Genomic DNA, 18,268 nt, shown 5'->3' with positions numbered 1-18,268 from the left:
TGGGAAGTTTAACTTTAAGGGAATCCTGTTTGTATGGCTAAAAAAAGAAGTTATTTAGAAAATCGGTTACTTGTTCCAAGCATATTGTGTCCTTTACAATATGAAGACAAGAATGATTCTATCTTAAACTGTTTTCTTACCGCTAAGATACAAGATGATGATATCATTATCATTATTATTATTATTATTACTAGCCAAGCTACAACCCTAGTTGGAAAAGCAAGATGCTATAAGCCCAAGGGCTCCAATAGGGAAAAATAGCCCAGTGAGGAAAGGAAATAAGGAAATAAATAAATGATGAGAATAAATTTACAATATATCATTCTAAAAACAGTAACAGCATCAAAACAGATATGTCAAACTATTAACGTCAAAACAGATATGTCATATATAAACAATAAGACTCAGGTCACCCTGGTCAACATAAAAACATTTGCTCCAACTTTGAACTTTTGGAGTTCTACTGATTCAACTACCCGATTAGGAAGATCATTCCACAACTTGTTAACAGCTGGAATAAAACCTCTAGAATATTGTGTAGTATTGAGCCTCATGATGGAGAAGGCCTGGCTATTAGAATTAACTGCCTGCCTAGTATTGCGAACAGGATAGAATTGTCCAGGGAGATCTGAATGTAAAGGATGGTCAGAGTTATGAAAAATCTTATGCAACATGCATAATGAACTAATTGAACTACGGTGCCTAAGATTAATATCTAGATCAGGAATAAGAAATTTAATAGACCGTAAGTTTCTGTCCAACAAATTAAGATGAGAATCAGCAGCTGAACACCAGACAGGAGAACAATACTCAAAACAAGGTAGAATGAAAGAATTAAAACACTTCTTCAGAATAGATTGATCACCGAAAATCTTGTAAGACTTTCTCAATAAGTCAATGTTTTGTGCAATTGAAGAAGACACAGACCTAATGTGTTTCTCAAAAGTAAATTTGCTGTCAAGAATCACACCTAATTTAAAAGTCATACAAATTCAAAGATACGTTATCAATACTGAGATCCGGATGTTGAGGAGCCACCGTCCTTGACCTACTTACAATCATACTTTGAGTTTTGTTAGGATTCAACTTCATACCCCATAATTTGCACCATGCACTAATTTTAGCTAAATCTCTATTAAGGGATTCACCAACCCCAGATCTACATTCAGGGGATGGAATTGATGCAAAGAGAGTAGCATCATCAGTATATGCAACAAGCTTGTTTTCTAGGCCAAACCACAAGTCATGTGTATATAGTATGAAAAGTAATGGGCCAAGAACACTACCCTGTGGAACACCGGATATCACATTCCTATACTCACTATGGTGCCCATCAACAACTCTTTGAGATCTATTACTTAAAAAATCAATAATAATACTAAGAAATGACCCACCCACTCCCAACTGTTTCAGTTTGAAAACAAGGGCCTCATGATTAACACAGTCAAAGGCAGCACTAAAATCAAGGCCAATCGTACGAACTTCCTGACCACAATCAAGGGATTTCTGTACAGCATTGGAGATTGTAAGAAGGGTATCACATGCTCCAAGGCCTTTACGAAAACCAAATTGCAAACTAGGGAGTAGACGATTACCTTCAGCAAACCTATTAAGACGTTTTGCCAGAAGACACTCAAAAACTTTAGATGATATGGGAGTTATGGAAATTGGGCAATAATCAGTGGGACTTCAGCTACCACAAACACATTCACATAGCGGAGTAACATTACCAATTCTCCAACTAGTGCTAAAAGCTCTTCTTCTTGCCAACTTGCGCAAAATAACAGATAACTTTGGAGCCAAAAGCGCTGCCTTTTCCTTTGGACAGTGAGTGACCGAGCCATCTGGTTTAAGGGGACCGTCTGCCATGGGGTTTTGACATAACTTTCAGAAATCAAAAATCGTTTTATTGCTTCTATGTAAGCACAAACATATCGTACATGCTTCCCAGAAGTTTCAGCCAATTATTTTTACAAATAACGAAGATATGGCGGTCTTTAAACGATGACGTCATCCTTACTGTGTCATCTGCATAACTGAGTTTGACAAAATCGTCTTTGTGTGTTATTTTTGCATATCTATAGTGATTTTTCACTTAGGTTTCGATCTATCGTACGTCTGGCAGAAATGGAAGGCATTGGTAGAGCGTAGTTGAACGAAATCTACTCCTAAGAGAACAGAAGTCAGAGTTTCCAAACACTTACAGAAGTTATAATGCATGCATTTGTTTACTTGAAGTTCATATGTAAATTGTTTTCACAACATCCTCGGGAACTTTATAGCAAGGCCAATGTTACCCAAGGTCACAAAAAGAACAAAGTCAATCATTTTTCCAAACAATGAAGATATAGCGGTCTTTAAATGATGACGTCATCCTTACTGCATCGTCTACCTGACTGAGTTTGACAGAATTGTAGAGAGAGAGACTCTCTCTCTCTCTCTCTCTCTCTCTCTCTCTCTCTCTCTCTCTCTCTCTCTCTCTCTCTCTCTCTCTCTGTGGTCTATTTCTAAACTCTGTCCAAATAGGTTAACTTTTTTGCATGGTCAATGTACTTAAATGATGACGTCATCCTTACTGCATCGTCTACCTGACTGAGTTTGACAGAATTGTACACACACACACACACACACACACTCTCTCACTCTCACTCTCTCTCTCTCTCTCACTCTCTCTCTCTCTCTCTCTCTCTCTCTCTCTCTCTCTCTCTCTCTCTCTCTCTCTCTCTCCTCGGGAACTTTATAGTAATGCCAATGTTACCTAAGGTCATAAAAAGAACAAATAGTCTATCATTTTTCCAAACAATGATGATACAGCGGTCTTTAAATTATGACGTCATCCTTACTGTCGTCTGCATGATTGAGTTTGACAGAATCGTAGTTATCTCTCTCTCTCTCTCTCGAATTATTTAAAACTGCCATTTATACAAATTCTATAATACCAATGTTCAACACACACACACACACACACTCTCACTCTCTCTTACTCTTATGTCTCGATATATCGTACTTCTGGCAGAAATGAAAGGCATTGGTAGAGGGTAGCTAAATGAAAACTACCAGCTACGAGAACATCAGTAAAGTTTCCAAAGACATATAGAAATTATAATGCATGTGTTTATTTACTTGAAGTTCGTATGTAGATTGTGCTTTCACAACGTCCTCTGGAACTTTGTAGCAATGCCAATGTTACATAAGGTGATAGAAAGAACAAAAAGTAAGTGGACAACAAGAAAAAAGAACCAAGAAAGAGGGAAACGTGAATAAGAGTACAAAACTGAAACCTGCTAACTAAAACACTGGCAACAATGAGAGATTGCTGGCAACTCGTAACATAGGAATAGTAAACTGAGGGTTCAAATACCTCGTTTAGGGTGCATTTATGTAAGGATCCCCTCTGATGGTCCAGCACTTTGCTGCAGTAGAGGGGCTTGAGTGTCCCAATGATGGGCTGGGCAATGGCGGTGGGGTAGTTTATCCACCCTGGCAGGCTCAACCATACCGCTAAGGCCAGTTCTGAGAGACCAGACCAAGACTGGACCCCTATAGGCCTTCTCCTTTATTTTAAGATAGGCAAAGGCTAGGAGAAGAAAAACTCCAAAATCAAACCAAACAAGACCCCAACGGCGGAGCTTCCCAGCGCCGGCGGAAGAGGGCAATGCCTGTCGGGCAGGCAACAAGGCGGGCCTTGACATAACAAGAACCCGGCAGCCCGATGCAACCAACATCGGAGAAGCCGCCTGTCTCATATGTCTTGAGCCGCGGTGAAAATGATGTTGGCCAAGTGTGTGTGCGTGGCCGTTGCAAAGCCACGACCACCCAAAACAATATACCTTGCTACTGGCATTCTGTCGTTTCCTCCACCCTTCTTCATCTCTTTCTCACCATCATCATCATCACCACCAGCAAGTCCTGAGGCGACAGCACCATGGGTGAAGGGGGCAGGCCTGGATAGCTGGAAGCCCTTAGCCCACGACTGCACTCAGGCGGCGAGTCTGAGATTCAGTCGCTCTCTGGTGACGGTGCCGTGACACCAGAGTTCGGCAGCTGGACCCGTGACTGGGCTGGCCTATTGAGGACACCGCAGCCCACCCCACATGGGGAGGCCCCTAGAAAAGGTGGGGTAAACATCGGACACGGCAAACCCGTCTGGTCAGCTCACCGCGGCTGGCGGACATCCCACTAATGCGGTCGAAATAACAAGAAAAAAATATTAACCTTAGGTGCGTGGAACATCCGCACCCTCCAAGACGTGACGAACACCAACCGCCCGGAACGACGTACAGCCCTCGTCTGCAAGGAGCTAGCCCGCTTCAATGTTGATGTGGCGGCTCTTAGTGAGACCAGACTACCCGAAGAGGGCAACATCAGGGAAGCTGGAACAGGCTACACCATCTTCTGGCAAGGCAAGGCCCTAGAGGAGCCTCGCATCCACGGTGTCGGCTTCGCCATCCGTTCCCAGCTAGTGCAGCAGCACAACCTCGCTCCCAAGGCCATCAGCGAGTGCCTGATGACTGTCCGCATCCCCATCACGCGGGACAGACATCTCACCCTGATCTCTGTCTACGCCCCAACTATGACCTCAACCGATGATAACAAAGCTGCCTTCTACACCCAGCTCGACCGCACCATCCAGGCAGTGCCCGCCAATGACAAGCTCGTTGTGCTTAGCGACTTTAATGCCCGAGTAGGCAAAGACCATCGCCTGTGGGAGGGAATCATCGGCCGCCATGGCATTGGAAATTGCAACGCCAATGGCCAACTCCTACTGGGTCTGTGTACAGAACACCAACTTGTGGTAACCAACACCATCTTCCAGTTACCAAAGCAACAAAAGACCACATGGAGACACCCACGGTCTAAACACTGGCACACCCTGGACTACGTCCTGACCAGAGCCAGAGACCGAGGAGACGTCTGCATCACCCGATCCATGCCCGGAGCGGACGACTGCTGGACGGACCACAGACTCCTCATCTCCCGACTCTCCGTGACGACCCTACGACCACCCAGAAGGGCACCTGACAGCGTACCACACCAACGCTTTGATTGTAGTAAGCTCCGCAACCCACAGGTGGCACAGAACTACAAGGAGGCCTGCGAACAATACCTCGCAGACCCTGTGGGTCAGGCCACTGTCGAGCACCACTGGACCACCCTCAGAAACGCCATGGCCTGTGCCGCGGAGGAAACACTAGGCTACACCACCAAGAAACGGCAGGATTGGTTTGATGAGAATGATGCTACCATCTCTCTTCTCATTGAAACCAAACGACAAGCACGCCTGACTTTGGAAAACCAACCAACAGCAGCTAACAAATGTGCTGACAAGGTAGCTGAAGCTGGTTGCCAAAGAGGTATCCGTGAAGCCCAGAACACCTGGTGGCAAAGAAAAGCTGCAGAAATACAGAGTTTCGCTGACCAACGTGACCTGCGCAGCTTCTATGCAGCAACAAAAGAAATATTCGGTCCCACACGGTCATCAGTGGGCAGCCTGAAGGACGCGGATGGGGCCACGACCATCACCGACAGCGAGGGCATCCTGGCCAGGTGGAGGTCTCACTTTGAGAACCTCCTCAATGACCAAGCAGACACCCCAGACGATCTCCTGCGAATGACCCCGCAGCATCCCGTCCGTCACTGGATGGCACTACCACCCTCCATCCATGACTTCAACAAGGCCCTGCAGCGCATGAAGCCCGGCAAAGCCCCAGGGCCAGACAACATCCCGTTGGAGCTCCTCACTCACGGTGGCCCCGGCTTGAGGAACCGTTTAATGCTCCTTATACTGAAAATATGGGAGACCAAGAACCCCCCCCAGTGACTTCCGCGATGCAAACATCATTACCATCTTCAAGAAGGGAGACAGGGAGAACTGTAACAACTACCGGGGAATATCACTACTAAGCATCGCGAGTAAGATTTTCGCTCGGATTCTCCTTGACCGCCTCCTTATTCTCGCAGAAGACGTCCTGCCAGAGTCCCAGTGCGGCTTTCGACCTTCCCGCGGGACCATAGATATGATCTTCTGTGCGCGACAACTACAAGAGAAGAGTCTCGAACAACAACAGCCCATAATGTTCATCTTCTGGGATTTGAAAAAGGCCTTCGACAAAGTACCTCGACCTGCCATGTGGGCTGTCCTCAAAAGATATGGCTGCCCACCCGATTTTGTCAAGCTGGTGCGTGCCCTCCATGACGGAATGGTTGGGAGAGTCTGCCACCAGAACTCTCTTTCAGACCCATTCCCCATCAACGGCGGCCTGAAGCAGGGCTGTGTTCTGGCCCCGACGTGTTTCTCGCTATACACCGCAGCAATGCTCAACGAGATTCCCCCAGACACACCCTCAGTCGACCTACGTTTCCGCATGGATGGAGGCGCTTTCAACCTCGCTAGACTCCGCGCCAGAACCAAGACCACCTTGTGTGCAGTGCGAGAACTGCAGTATGCTGACGACAATGCCACCCCAGGTCAGACGGCAGAGGACCTGCAGTTGTTAGCTGATGCATACAACTCTGCCTACGAACGTTTTGGGATGCAAGTCAACTCAGACAAAACCAAGACTCTCGTCCAACATCCACCAGGACTGATGCTCCCCAACTTCAATACCACAGTGAATGACCAACCGTTAGAACAGGTGGACCAGTTCTCCTACCTAGGGAGCATCGTAACATCAGCTCCCACAAGCAAAAAAGACGTGGAGAACAGGATCAGGGCAGCCCACTCCGCCTTTGGCCGACTCAAGTGCCGCGTATTTAACAACCACGCGCTGACAATGACCACCAAAATAATGGTGTTCAGGGCAGTAGTCCTCTCCACACTCCTGTATGCATGTGAAACATGGACGCTATATAGACACGATATTAAAATCCTAGAACGCTTCCAACAAATGAAACTGAGGCAGATCTTGAAAATCCCCTGGGAGAGCCACACCACCAACATTGAAGTCTTAGAACGTGCCTCGCTGACCAGCGTGGAGGCCACCATCATCCACCACCGCCTCCGCTGGATAGGACACGTGCATAGGATGGATCCATCTAGGCTCCCAAAGAAAATATTCTACGGAGAACTGACCCAGGGCACCAGACCACGAGGAGCCCCGAAAATGCGCTATAAAGATCAACTAAAGCGCACCCTGGCTCTAACTGACATTGATCCTTCCTCATGGGAAGAAACAGCCAGGGACAGGAAAACCTGGAGGAGTACAGTACACCATGGCACCGTGGACTTCGAGGAGAGGAGGAGACAAAATGAGGAGGCTAGGAGGAGAAGAAGGAGAGAGCGATTAGAACAGCCCCGCCCACCACCTACCCTCCCTTGTGAACACTGTCCGCGACTCTTCCACCACAGACTAGGACTTAACAGCCACATCAGGCATAAGCACCCACCCCACAGATAGGAGGCTGATGACTAACGACAGAACCCAATACTCGGACACGAGTGGGCGCCGACGACGACGATGTAAGGATAAACAATAAAAGTTATCATAATAATATTATCTTGATTTCTTTAAGAAAAGAAGCGAAAATTTGTTGCAAGTCTTTGGGGGCTCATAACTCAAAAACATACTTATTCACACTTAGGTATATTTTTCTCACTTATTTGTTGCTCGATATTAGAGAGAAAGATATCATTGAAAAGAAGAATAAAAATCCCACAATTCTGTCAGACAAAATTTTTATTTTCTTTTTATATTTTTTTTCACGATTATTTTCCGTCTAGACGAGGAAAAAAAAATAAAAATTCATAAAAAAAAAACAGAAAGGAAAATCAAAATTCTGTCTGACAGAATTATTCGGTTGATAGAGTAGTTTTTATGATATAAGTTTCAATACAATTGGTATTATAGTAGTGGGGAAAAATGTACCTAAATTTTTTTTTTTAATCATGATTTTTGCTAATAAATCCAAAAGTTTTTGATCAAATGACTTGAAATTTTTATATGATGAAGGTATTATAAATGTCTAAAACATATATAGAAATGGTGTAATTTGGATCATTAGAAAAAACATGGCGGACGGTCCCCTTAAGTAAAGGAGGAACTGTTGCATCTACACCAAAAAGTGCAGATTTAAGGGTAGACCACCATTTATGTTCCTGAGTTGTACAAGAAAGGGTTTCTTTTATGGTTAAATTGTACTCCTTTTTAGTTGAGGCATAAACTCTCTGAGCAAAAGCTCGAAGCTGAGTATAGTTATTCCAGGTCAAATCTGATCTGTTACCCTTCCAAAGATGATAGGCCTTCTGCTTCTCCAAATAAGCACGTCTACAATCATCATTGAACCATGGTTTGTCCTTCACTCGGTACCTTAGCACACGAGAAGGGATACGCCTTTCAATTATGTTGACTATATTCTCATTCAAACGAACAACAGGATCTACACAACTATATAATTATGACCAATTCATTGAAAGATTGACCGATGTTCTGGCCTTGTTGAGTACCCTCCTCATCAGACAGAACGGGGGAAAGGCGTATACGTCAATGTTGTCCCACCGTTGTTGGAATGCATCTTGCCAGAGAGCCTTGGAGTCTGGGACTGGAGAACAATACAGCTGGAGCCTGAAGTTCAGGGGCCGTTGCGAAGAGGTCAACTGTCGGAAAACCCCACAAAGTCAGGACTTTGCTGGCTACTAAATGATCCAAAGACCACTCGGAACTCACTATATGAGATGCTCTGCTCAGGTTGTCGGCCAGCACATTCCTTTTGCCTGGAATGAAGTGTGCCGATTGTTGTATCGAGTGGATCTCGGCCCATCTCGGTATCTCTACTGCTAGATGGGATAGGTGCTGCGAAAAAGTACCTCCTTGCTTGTTGATGCAAGCCACTGCTGTGGTAGTGTCGCTCATCACCACCACTGAGTGACCCGCCAGGAACTGTTGGAACTGTTGAAGGGCCAGAAAGACGGCCTTCATCTCTAGGAGATTTATGTGGAGGTATTCTTCTGACTCTGACAAAAGGCCTGAGGTCGTGTGGTGCAGAAAGTGCCCCCCCACCACCCTTTTTTTTGAAGCGTCTGAGAACAGCATCAAATCCGGGGGGAGGACAAGAAGATCCACTCCCTTTCGTAGGTTCTCGTCTGCCACCCACCACTCGAGGTCCGTCAGTTCCACTGATCCCATGGGGATCCGGATATCCGGGGAATAGCGAGTCTGATTCCACCGGGACTGGAGGGATCTCATCCTGAGGGGACCATTGGGAACTAGACGGGCCAGTGATGAAAGGAGACCGGGGAAACGTAACCACGTTTGGGCTGGAAGTTCTTCTCGTCTGAGAAAAGATCTTGAGACCTTTCTCAGCCTTGTTATCCTGTCGTCTGATGGGAAGGCTTTTTGGAGATTGGTGTCTATTATCATGCCTAAGTATACCAGTCTCTGTGTAGGAAGCAGGGATGACTTCTCGAGATTTACCATGATCCTCAGATCTTGGCAAAGTCTCAGAAGTTTATCTCAATATTGAAGAAGGGTTGACACCGAGTCTGCTAGGATTAACCAGTCGTCCAGATAGCGGAGGAGAAGGCTGCCAATCCTGTGTGCCCAAGATAACACTTGGGCAAACACTCTGGTGAAAACTTTAGGTGCTGCGGAAAGACCAAAGCTCAACATCTTGAACTGGTACTTTCTGTTGACTAGTACTTCCTTGAAGACGGATGGACTGGAATCTGGAAGTACGCGTACTTTAGGTCCAGTGTACACATGACGGATGGACTGGATCTGGAAGTACGCGTTCTTTAGGTCCAGTGTACACATGAAGTCCTAAGGTCTTACCGCTAGTCTGACCGTGTCTGCGGTCTCCATGCTGAACGGAGTTTGTTTGACAAACTTGTTCAGGGCTGAGAGGTCGATGACTGGTCTCCAGCCTCCAGACACCTTTCTTACAAGAATGAGTCGACTGAAGAAACCTGGGGACCCGTCAAGGACTTCTTGAAGAGCGCCCTTCTTCAACAGGGTCTGGATTTCTGCCCGAAGGGCCTGCCCCCTAGCCGATCCCATGGCAAGGGAGTCTATTGACACTGGATTCCTGGTCAGGGGAGGGAGAGATGTTATGAACGGGCCGCGTTATCCTAGACAAATCACGGAGATTGTCCAGGAATTAGCCCCGAGTTGCTTCCACCTATCTGAGCAACTTTGTAGGCATCCCCGACTGGTGGAGACGCAGGGGGAGTGCCTACCCTAGCGTTTGCTGCCTCGGCTGCTCCCTCTAAAATTCCTTCCTCCCCTGGAGGACTTTTTGCCTTTCCTGTCCTTGACAGTAAAAGGCTTATTAGACACTACTGTCTTCGCTGCTGATTTCGTCGTCATGGTCTTGGTTGGACGGGACTGCTGAGGTTATGGAGGTTTATAGGGCTTTGATGTTAAAGCCCTACGGAGGAGGGAGTCTTGATGAGACTTCCTCCACCTCTCAGCAGCAAGTTCCATGTCCTTAGGCTCAAACAGGTGGGCTCCCTCTAGAGAGGTATGTCAGAGCCTATTCATCTCGAAGCTGGGGACCTGTTGGTGGAACCTCTTAGACACCGCATCTCGACGTTTTAAGATGGTGTTTGCCCACAAGTTCAAAACTTGGTGGGCAAGAAACTCGATCGTGCGAGTGCCTGAGAGGAAAAAGGTCTCCATTGCCTTCCTGGCAGGCTCCTTGGAGAAATCCTCGGATCGTACCAGGATTCCCAAGGTCCCTAACCAGATATCCAGCCATGAAGTAGCTTGCATCGCATACTTAGTGACCTTTTCCTGGTTAAGGACTCAGGCCGCCGACTACGGGAACTGCCGGCTGGAGAGTCTCTCATGAGAGATTCCCCTGGTTAGTTCTTCCAAAGTGGTGAAGTGGAAGAGCTGAACTGTACTTCTCCAGGATCTCAAAGTACCTCCTCTGTTGTACACGAGGAGGTGGGAGGAGCTTGTTCGTAGAGCCGGCACAGTTGTAAGAGACAAAGTCGGAGAGCTGTTGGGCGATCTTATCCCTGGCACTCTTCAACCCCTGAGACCAGGGCAGGGCTGCACTGGTCTTAGAGGGTTTCTGAGTGCCGAAGACGCGGTCTAAGACCGTGTCCTCGTCCTCTCGAGGGAGTATCTCTGGGTCAGAAAACCCACTGAGAACCCTTATAAGAGTCAGGACCTGCCAGAATGCATGCTATGACTCTTGTTGCTCTCCTCCTGATGTTGGACTTGCAGCGAAGTCTCCATCTTCCATCCCCAACAGCTCTTCTTGGGGTGGGTCGCGAACATTCCTCGAGTGGCTGGCTGTCTCCGTTCTTGTAGTCCTGGCAGAGGACTTTGGCAGAGTCTTGGAGTCTTTGGGCTCCTTCCGAGGAAGGGGGTAAGACTCCAATATCAAAGGCCTGGATGTTGTGTCCCTCCTATTCTCTGACTGTGGGGAATTCTCCGCGTGAAGGAAGGTTTCCTCCAACGGTGGAATGGAAAAGGGCATCTCCTTCCTTGGTGAAGGAGGGGGTTGAGTACCCTCCTCATCGGACAGGATGGGAGAGTATCCCTGGGGAGATACTGGAGGGACTAGCCTTGATGGTCTGCTCAGAGTCCGTTTCTCCCTCGGGGAAGGGACTGCGTCTGAAACTCTTTTCCTCTTCAATGGGGTAGAGGAAGCCATGGTTCCGTGTCGCGAGTCCAGAGCCGGACAGGGCAGGATTGAATGCCTGTGTTACAGCTCTGACTAGGGCACTGAACCAAGGCTACTGACAGACTGAAGCACTGTCAGACAGATCCCCTGAAGGGAAAGGGACCAAAGGTTCCCTACGAGGAGTCACCGTAATAGGTGGGTCCGCCTTAGAAGAAGGCAGTTTAGGGATCCTGAACCCCTCTGCTAGTGCCTGTTTCCCTTTTCCCGAAGGGCGCGCTGAAATGCGTTTGTGGGGAGGGGAATGAGGCGACGGTGACGTAGCCGGGTGTAGTTCCTGCGCCCGAGCCTGTTGGTGCGTGCGGGAGAATATTGGCGGCCGCGCGGGAGAGTATTGGCGAGAGCACGCAGGCGAAAGTTGGTGCTGGCGAGTGTTGGTGCGCGCATACGGGCAATTACCGGGCGAGCTGGAGACCTGGCGCGTAGGAGAGCGCGGATGTTTAGAAGAGCGCTGGCGCGCACGTGAGCGCTGAATTGCGCGTTGGTTGCACGCACGTAGGTGTGTGATGCCGTGTGCGTGCAGGAGAGTGATGGCGCGTCGGTGAGTGCTGACGCGCTGGTGCACAGGAGAGATTTGGCACGAAGGAGTGCGCTGGCAAGCAGGAGAATGCTGGCACGCAGGAGAGTGCTGGCATGTAGGCAAGTGTTGGCGGGCGGGAGAGCGCTGGCGCGTAGGAGATTGTGGGGGCGTAGGAGATAGCTGACATGCAGGAGAGCAGGAGATTGTGGGCGCGCAGGAGGGCGCTGGTGTGTGGGTGACCCTGGGCATGTGGGCGACCCTGGGCGTGTGGGCGCAGGACGTGCAAGTGTGTTGGCGCATAGGCGCATGATGTAGCTGCCGTCTATGAGGGCGAGCAGATGAAGGGGCGCACCGAAGTGTTGTAGAACGCTGACACGCAGTCTAGTGATGACGAACTACTGGTGAGCGCTGATGTCCTGTAGGTTGGCGAGCTGTAGGGCGATGGCGCGCAGCTGCGCACTTTGGTAGAGCCTCAAGAGGCTTTACCAGGAACAAGAACGGTGATGGAAGGTCGGCAGGTCTTAAGGGTGGATGGTCAGGATCTGGGATATGCCCTTTGTAAGGGCGAGCATCCTTCGATGGGGATCGCTAACGATCCGCAGAGAGGTCCAGGACCGAAGTCACAGGACTAGTAACAGGTGCAGTGACGGTCGAAGGTCGAAGGTCAGATGACTGCAGCAGAGGCTCCTCTGCAGGTGACGGCTGCAACGACGAAGCAGACGAACCAAACAAGCGCCTCTTCACCGGTGGTGAAGGGAGACCTCTAAGGCGAAGTGGATGGCGAGCTTTCTAACGAAGGCGCCCTCTAGGGGTTGTTGGATCAGCAAGCTGACCGTGCGCCGCAGCAGTCCTTCGAAGAGGAGTCTCTATGAGTGAACTCCCCCGAGGGAAAGAAACACTCGCAGTAGAGACAGACGTTGGACTTAGTTTCCCCCTCGAAGGATGTTCAGGAATGGGGGAAACTAAGTCGGCAGCAACCGCTGGAGAGTCTGGAGGGGCAGAGGAGTCGGATGACATCAAGGTTGACACCTTTGACACTACAACGTTGACGAGGGCCAGAGGATCTACCACTGACGGTGACGATAACTGCTGAACAGAAGCACCGTTACAGATGATCTGCAGCAAAGCGTCCTTGGAGAGCGGACCCGAGAGCCCCAAGGACGACCAAACCTGCAACAAAGAGGTTAGTGACAAGACCTCACCCGGGGGGGAGAGGTGGGGCCGCTTAGCTAGGGGAAGCAACACCATATCTCGAGGACCGGGCTTGGCCGACATTAACTTGGTCTACGCTACTACTCGACGGTCTCTCGTAAGAGGCCGAACAAGTAGGACCTTCAGAGGAGGGTCGGGAGACGGAAAAAGAGGCCTTGGGTTTTCCTCTTCGAAGGAACCTTCAAAGGAGAAATATCCCGCTTAGACTTCTTACGCCGTCGCCCAAACCTCTCCCACTGGGAGGAAGACCACTCCCTACACTCATTACACTTATTTACACTATCACACCGTTGACCTCTGCACAGGACAAAGGGTACGAGGATCTGTCTCCACCGCTGACATAAATGCTCCACAAGGGAGGCCAGAGAGTCCAGGGCAGGTATGATTGGTAGCAGAAATCAACTTCCCCAACCACACACTAGAAAAGAAAAAAAAAAAATGGCTGCCAAATAAGGTGAGGATGAAGAGCGGCAACGTCCGTTCACCATCCGAGCCGAAAGCAAAGTGACCTCAATCACAGGTGTGTGAGGGGGAGCGGTAGCAAGCTATCCTCCCCTATCCCCACTAACTAGCGGTGTGGGTAGTTAACCATCGCTAAATTTTAATGGCTCGTCATTTCAGCTACGCCAAAAGTAATACATCATCATACATACATATGCCAAGGCACTTCCCCCAATTTTGGGGGGTAGCCAACATCAACAAATGAAACAAAAACAAAAAGGGGACCTCTACTCTCTACGTTCCTCCCTACGTGCCCACTGTGGCCGCGGGGGCATAAAAACAATTAGAATACAGAAGCGCCAACGTTATCCCTGCATGTCGTAAGAGGCGACTAAAAGGGACGGGACGAGAGGGCTGGGAACCCCCTCTCCTGTATCTACATCCTTTGAGACATCGCCAAAAGTAATAACCCTATTAAATAGTATGGTTTGTATTCCAGTTACGGACAAACTGCATTTAAGATATAATACTTTGAAATAAAATTTTATTATTGATTTTCATCCTCATTGTTTCATCCAAATACGAATCATACCTGGCATGGCAGTGCTCCAATCTAAGGCAAACCCTTCTGTGCAATGGCCTTTAAAGGTGAATAAAGGTTGCTGATCAATTCCTTCAGTGTCTGTCTGAACGCCGTCATCAGGATCTTCATCAACTATTTTCATCATTCTCTTCATATCCCAAATATGTACTCTTCCAAGTTCTGACCATGAAGCGCAAACATGGTTACCGTTCAAAACTGTGGACTAAAGAAAACAATTACCGAGTCAATGTGAGAAAGTAAATAAAATTTCTTTTTTTAGACTGCAAATCATGAATTATGTAAATAAGCACAAGTGTAAATAACATGCATTGACACCACAAAAAGTGCTTACAAACTAACAAATAATAATCAAGAGGTAGGAAACATATTCTAGCTGGAGCCTAGCCCAGTTACTATCAAAAATTTGTTTAACGAGACTCCTGATAGGAAGTTTTGGATTCACAAAGGGTGAGCCCCTTTCGTATACTATAAAGTGGAATGGAAGAGGGTAATAGTGATGAAGTTAGGCATACAAGTAGGAAGAAAATACAGGCTAAGGTGGAAATTTTAAGGTAAAACTCGATGATGCTGCAGGCACAAGGAACGGTGCAATGAACTTTCATTATTGTGAACAGTATGACACAAAGATACAGTATATATTACCTAGTAACCTCTTACAGCCCTACCTATACTAAAGCAGGTGACAATCTACTTAACCCCCTTCACTTCAAGGCAGCAGATCCCCCCTCAGAAGCTGCATATGAGATTTTTCACCATTGGATATATATGCACACTTACTCTATGATAACATACATTTCTATGTTTAGTTATTTTACTGGTGTTAACATAATAAATTTTTGAAGTTTGCTTTATTCTATTTTCCTCTTAAGCAAAAAATTTCTTTGATTAATTTTCTGAAGTGATTTTAGATTAATTTTTTGGAATACAGTACTATTTAACTCTAAATAACAATACGGTAAAGCTGAGAGAGAGAGAGAGAGAGAGAGAGAGAGAGAGAGAGAGAGAGAGAGAGAGAGAGAGATACCGGTATGTGTATACATTTATTCATTCTTTTCTTGCCATACCTTACTTCAGACTATGAAACTGAATAATTCTGGGTTTTGATATTTCAGGTGCTTGGTAATATACAGTTCCCTCTTACATGTCAAATAGTGCATAGATGTCAATACATGGAAATAATATTAGTAGGCTAATTTCAACTCACAAAAAGAATGGATATCACCAATATGGAATACCTGTATATCCTAAGACATGAAAATGAAACTATTTAGCAGATATGATAATTGAGAAAATAAGGAATGATATAAAAAAAATAAACCTTGTCGTCTGTCGTGTTCACAACTATCAGGGAAATAGGGGAATATTTATGTGGATTGACACATTTTCCGGTAATTATCTATCGTCTACCAGAAGCAACCAGTCGTTCAAGTATCTTAGGAGATGGATGTCAACTCTATGAGCCCAAGATGACGCTAGGATGAACACTCGTGACGACCTGGAGTGCTGTGGAAAGACCAAAACACGGCACCTTGAACTGGTAATGCTTCTGGTCTAGCATGAATCTTATATACTTCCTGAAAAATGGATAGATTGGGATCTGGAAGTATGTATCCTTAAGATCTAGAGTGCACATTTAGTCCTGCGGTCTTATTGCTTGTCTGACCGCGTCGGCCGTCTCGATTCTGAATAGGGGTCTGTTTGACAAACCTGTTCAGAGCCGAGAGGTCGATGACTGCTCTCCAGTCTCCTGACACCTTTTTCACAAGAAAGAGTCGACTGTAGAAGCCTAGGGACCCGTAGAGGACCTCTTGGAGAACGCCCTTTTCCAACGTGGTCTTTAATTCTGCCAGGAGGGCAAACTCCTGTGCGGATCCCTTCGCATAGGAGTTCGATGGAAGAGGCACTAGAGTCAGTGGAGGGAGAGAGAGTGAACGGCATGCGATAATCTGAACGAATCACCTCGATTGTCCAAGGGTCGCTCCCATAATGAAGCCACCTCTGCATGCATCCCCACACAGGTGGTCTTATGGGAGGTTTGCCCGTCCTAGTAGGATTGGCCTCGGCCGGAACCCCTCTTCTCTTTGCCTCCACGAAAGGGCTTTTTGCCTATAAAGGCCTGCTTAGACCCCTTTTGACCCTGCTGTTTTAGATCTCTAGCCCATTTTGCCTGTGGTTTAGGAGCTGGTTTCCTCTGTGGTTGACAAGTGTAAGGCCTGGCTGTCAAGACCATCTAAATAAGGGAGTCCTGGCTGGACTTCTTCCACCTCTATGCCACCCACTTGACATCCTTGGGATTAAAAAGAGAGCTAACTTCGAAAGGAGCGTTCCTGAGTCTCGCCACATTAGCCTGAGGGAGTTGCCTATGGAATCTTCCTATGACGCCATCCCTCCTCTTCAAGATGGTGTTGGCCCAGAGGTTCACCACTCGACAGGTGAGGAACTTGATGGCCTGAGTACCAGACAATAAGAAACTCTCCATAGACTTCTTGGTGGACTCCCGAAACAGTCCTGAGACCGGATTAGTTGTTCTAAGGAACCCAACCAGAAGTCGAGCCATGAAGTAGCCTGCATGGCATACTTAGTGACTTTCTCCTGGTTGAGTATCTCTGAGTCCGAGAACAAGACAGGCAGTCCCGTGAGCTTTTCAAACAGTGTACACCTTGAGAGTGTCTCTATGGAGTGGTCGAGAGGTAGAGTAGGGAGACTCACTGAGGATTTCGTAATACCTCCTGTGAAACACATACGGAGAAGAAAGGAACTTGGAGGATGAACTGGCACGGAGGGAAGAAGAACCAGTTGCCTGGGACACTGTCTTCTGTTTGGCACTCCTCAACCCCTTTGACCTGGCCAGAGCTGCATTGGCCTTCGGGGGTCTCTGGATGCCATAAAACTGGTCCAAGAATGTATCCTTACCATCAAGAGGGGCTACCGATGGATCTAGCAGCTCATTGATGAAGCGAGTGAAGGAGAGCACCTGCCAGAAGGCATGTTCGGACTCCTGTTCATCCTCCGTTAGCCTAGGGCTAGCTGCAGCTGGCAAAGCGTAGTCCTCGAGATCGCTTTACCCTTCTAATTCCGAGCTCTCACATTATAGCTCGGAGTGGGCCCAAGTCGTCGTCAGGATAAGACGGGGACAGGGCAACTTCCATGGATGTGCTTGCTTCATTTTGCCTCTCAGGCAGAGGTGGGGGAAGTCTGGCTGAGGATTTTGGAATTGTGAACAAATCCTTAGGTTCCATGCACTGAGGCCGGAGTTCCTCCATCAGCAAGGGCCTTACAAGCTTAGCTGGCCTGCGGGAAGGATGGGAATCCGCGGCGGGAGGAGCCACATCACATTGGGTTGGAGGGCTTGCCTCCTTAGGCACTATAACGCTGAATCCCCTACTGCTGCTACCTCCGCGGTCATCTAAGGCACCAGAGGAAGCAGCAGGGCCTACCGGAACTGCGTTACAATCGCCTGCCATTCACTCCTATTTCTAGCACGCTTCTTGCCTCTCTCACATCTATCCTCCTTTCACCCAGAGCTTTCTTCACTCCATCCATCCACCCAAAAATTGGTCTTCCTCTTGTACTTCTCCCATCAATTCTTGCATTCATCACCTTCTTTAGCAGACAGACATTTTCCATTCTCTCAACATGGCCAAACCGCCTCAACACATTCATATCCACTCTAGCTGCTAATTCATTTCTTACACCCATTCTCACCCTCACTACTTTGTTCCTAACCCTATCTACTCAAGATACACCAGCCACACTCCTCAGACACTTCATCTCAAACAGATTCCATTTGTCATTCCATCACTTTCATTCCCCACAACTCCGATCCACACATCACAGTTGGTACAATCACTTTCTCATACAGA

At 47.6% G+C, this 18,268-nt stretch overlaps 1 protein-coding gene across 1 annotated transcript in view; it reads right to left on the bottom strand.

The window, feature by feature from the left end:
• Positions 1-18,268, bottom strand: part of l(2)09851 (WD repeat-containing protein 1 l(2)09851) — a 98,758-nt gene that overhangs the window by 41,969 nt on the left and 38,521 nt on the right. Inside the window, exon 4 of the mRNA XM_068362680.1 lies at positions 14,394-14,607. Within this exon, the coding sequence (XP_068218781.1) occupies positions 14,394-14,607 (214 nt within the window). The remainder of the gene's footprint in view (positions 1-14,393; positions 14,608-18,268) is intronic.

This window comes from Palaemon carinicauda, chromosome 39 (assembly GCF_036898095.1).
Source record: "Palaemon carinicauda isolate YSFRI2023 chromosome 39, ASM3689809v2, whole genome shotgun sequence".
Lineage (NCBI taxonomy): Eukaryota > Metazoa > Arthropoda > Malacostraca > Decapoda > Palaemonidae > Palaemon > Palaemon carinicauda.
The sequence above is the reverse complement of the archived record's forward strand: the minus strand, read 5'-3'. Positions and strand labels throughout refer to the sequence as shown.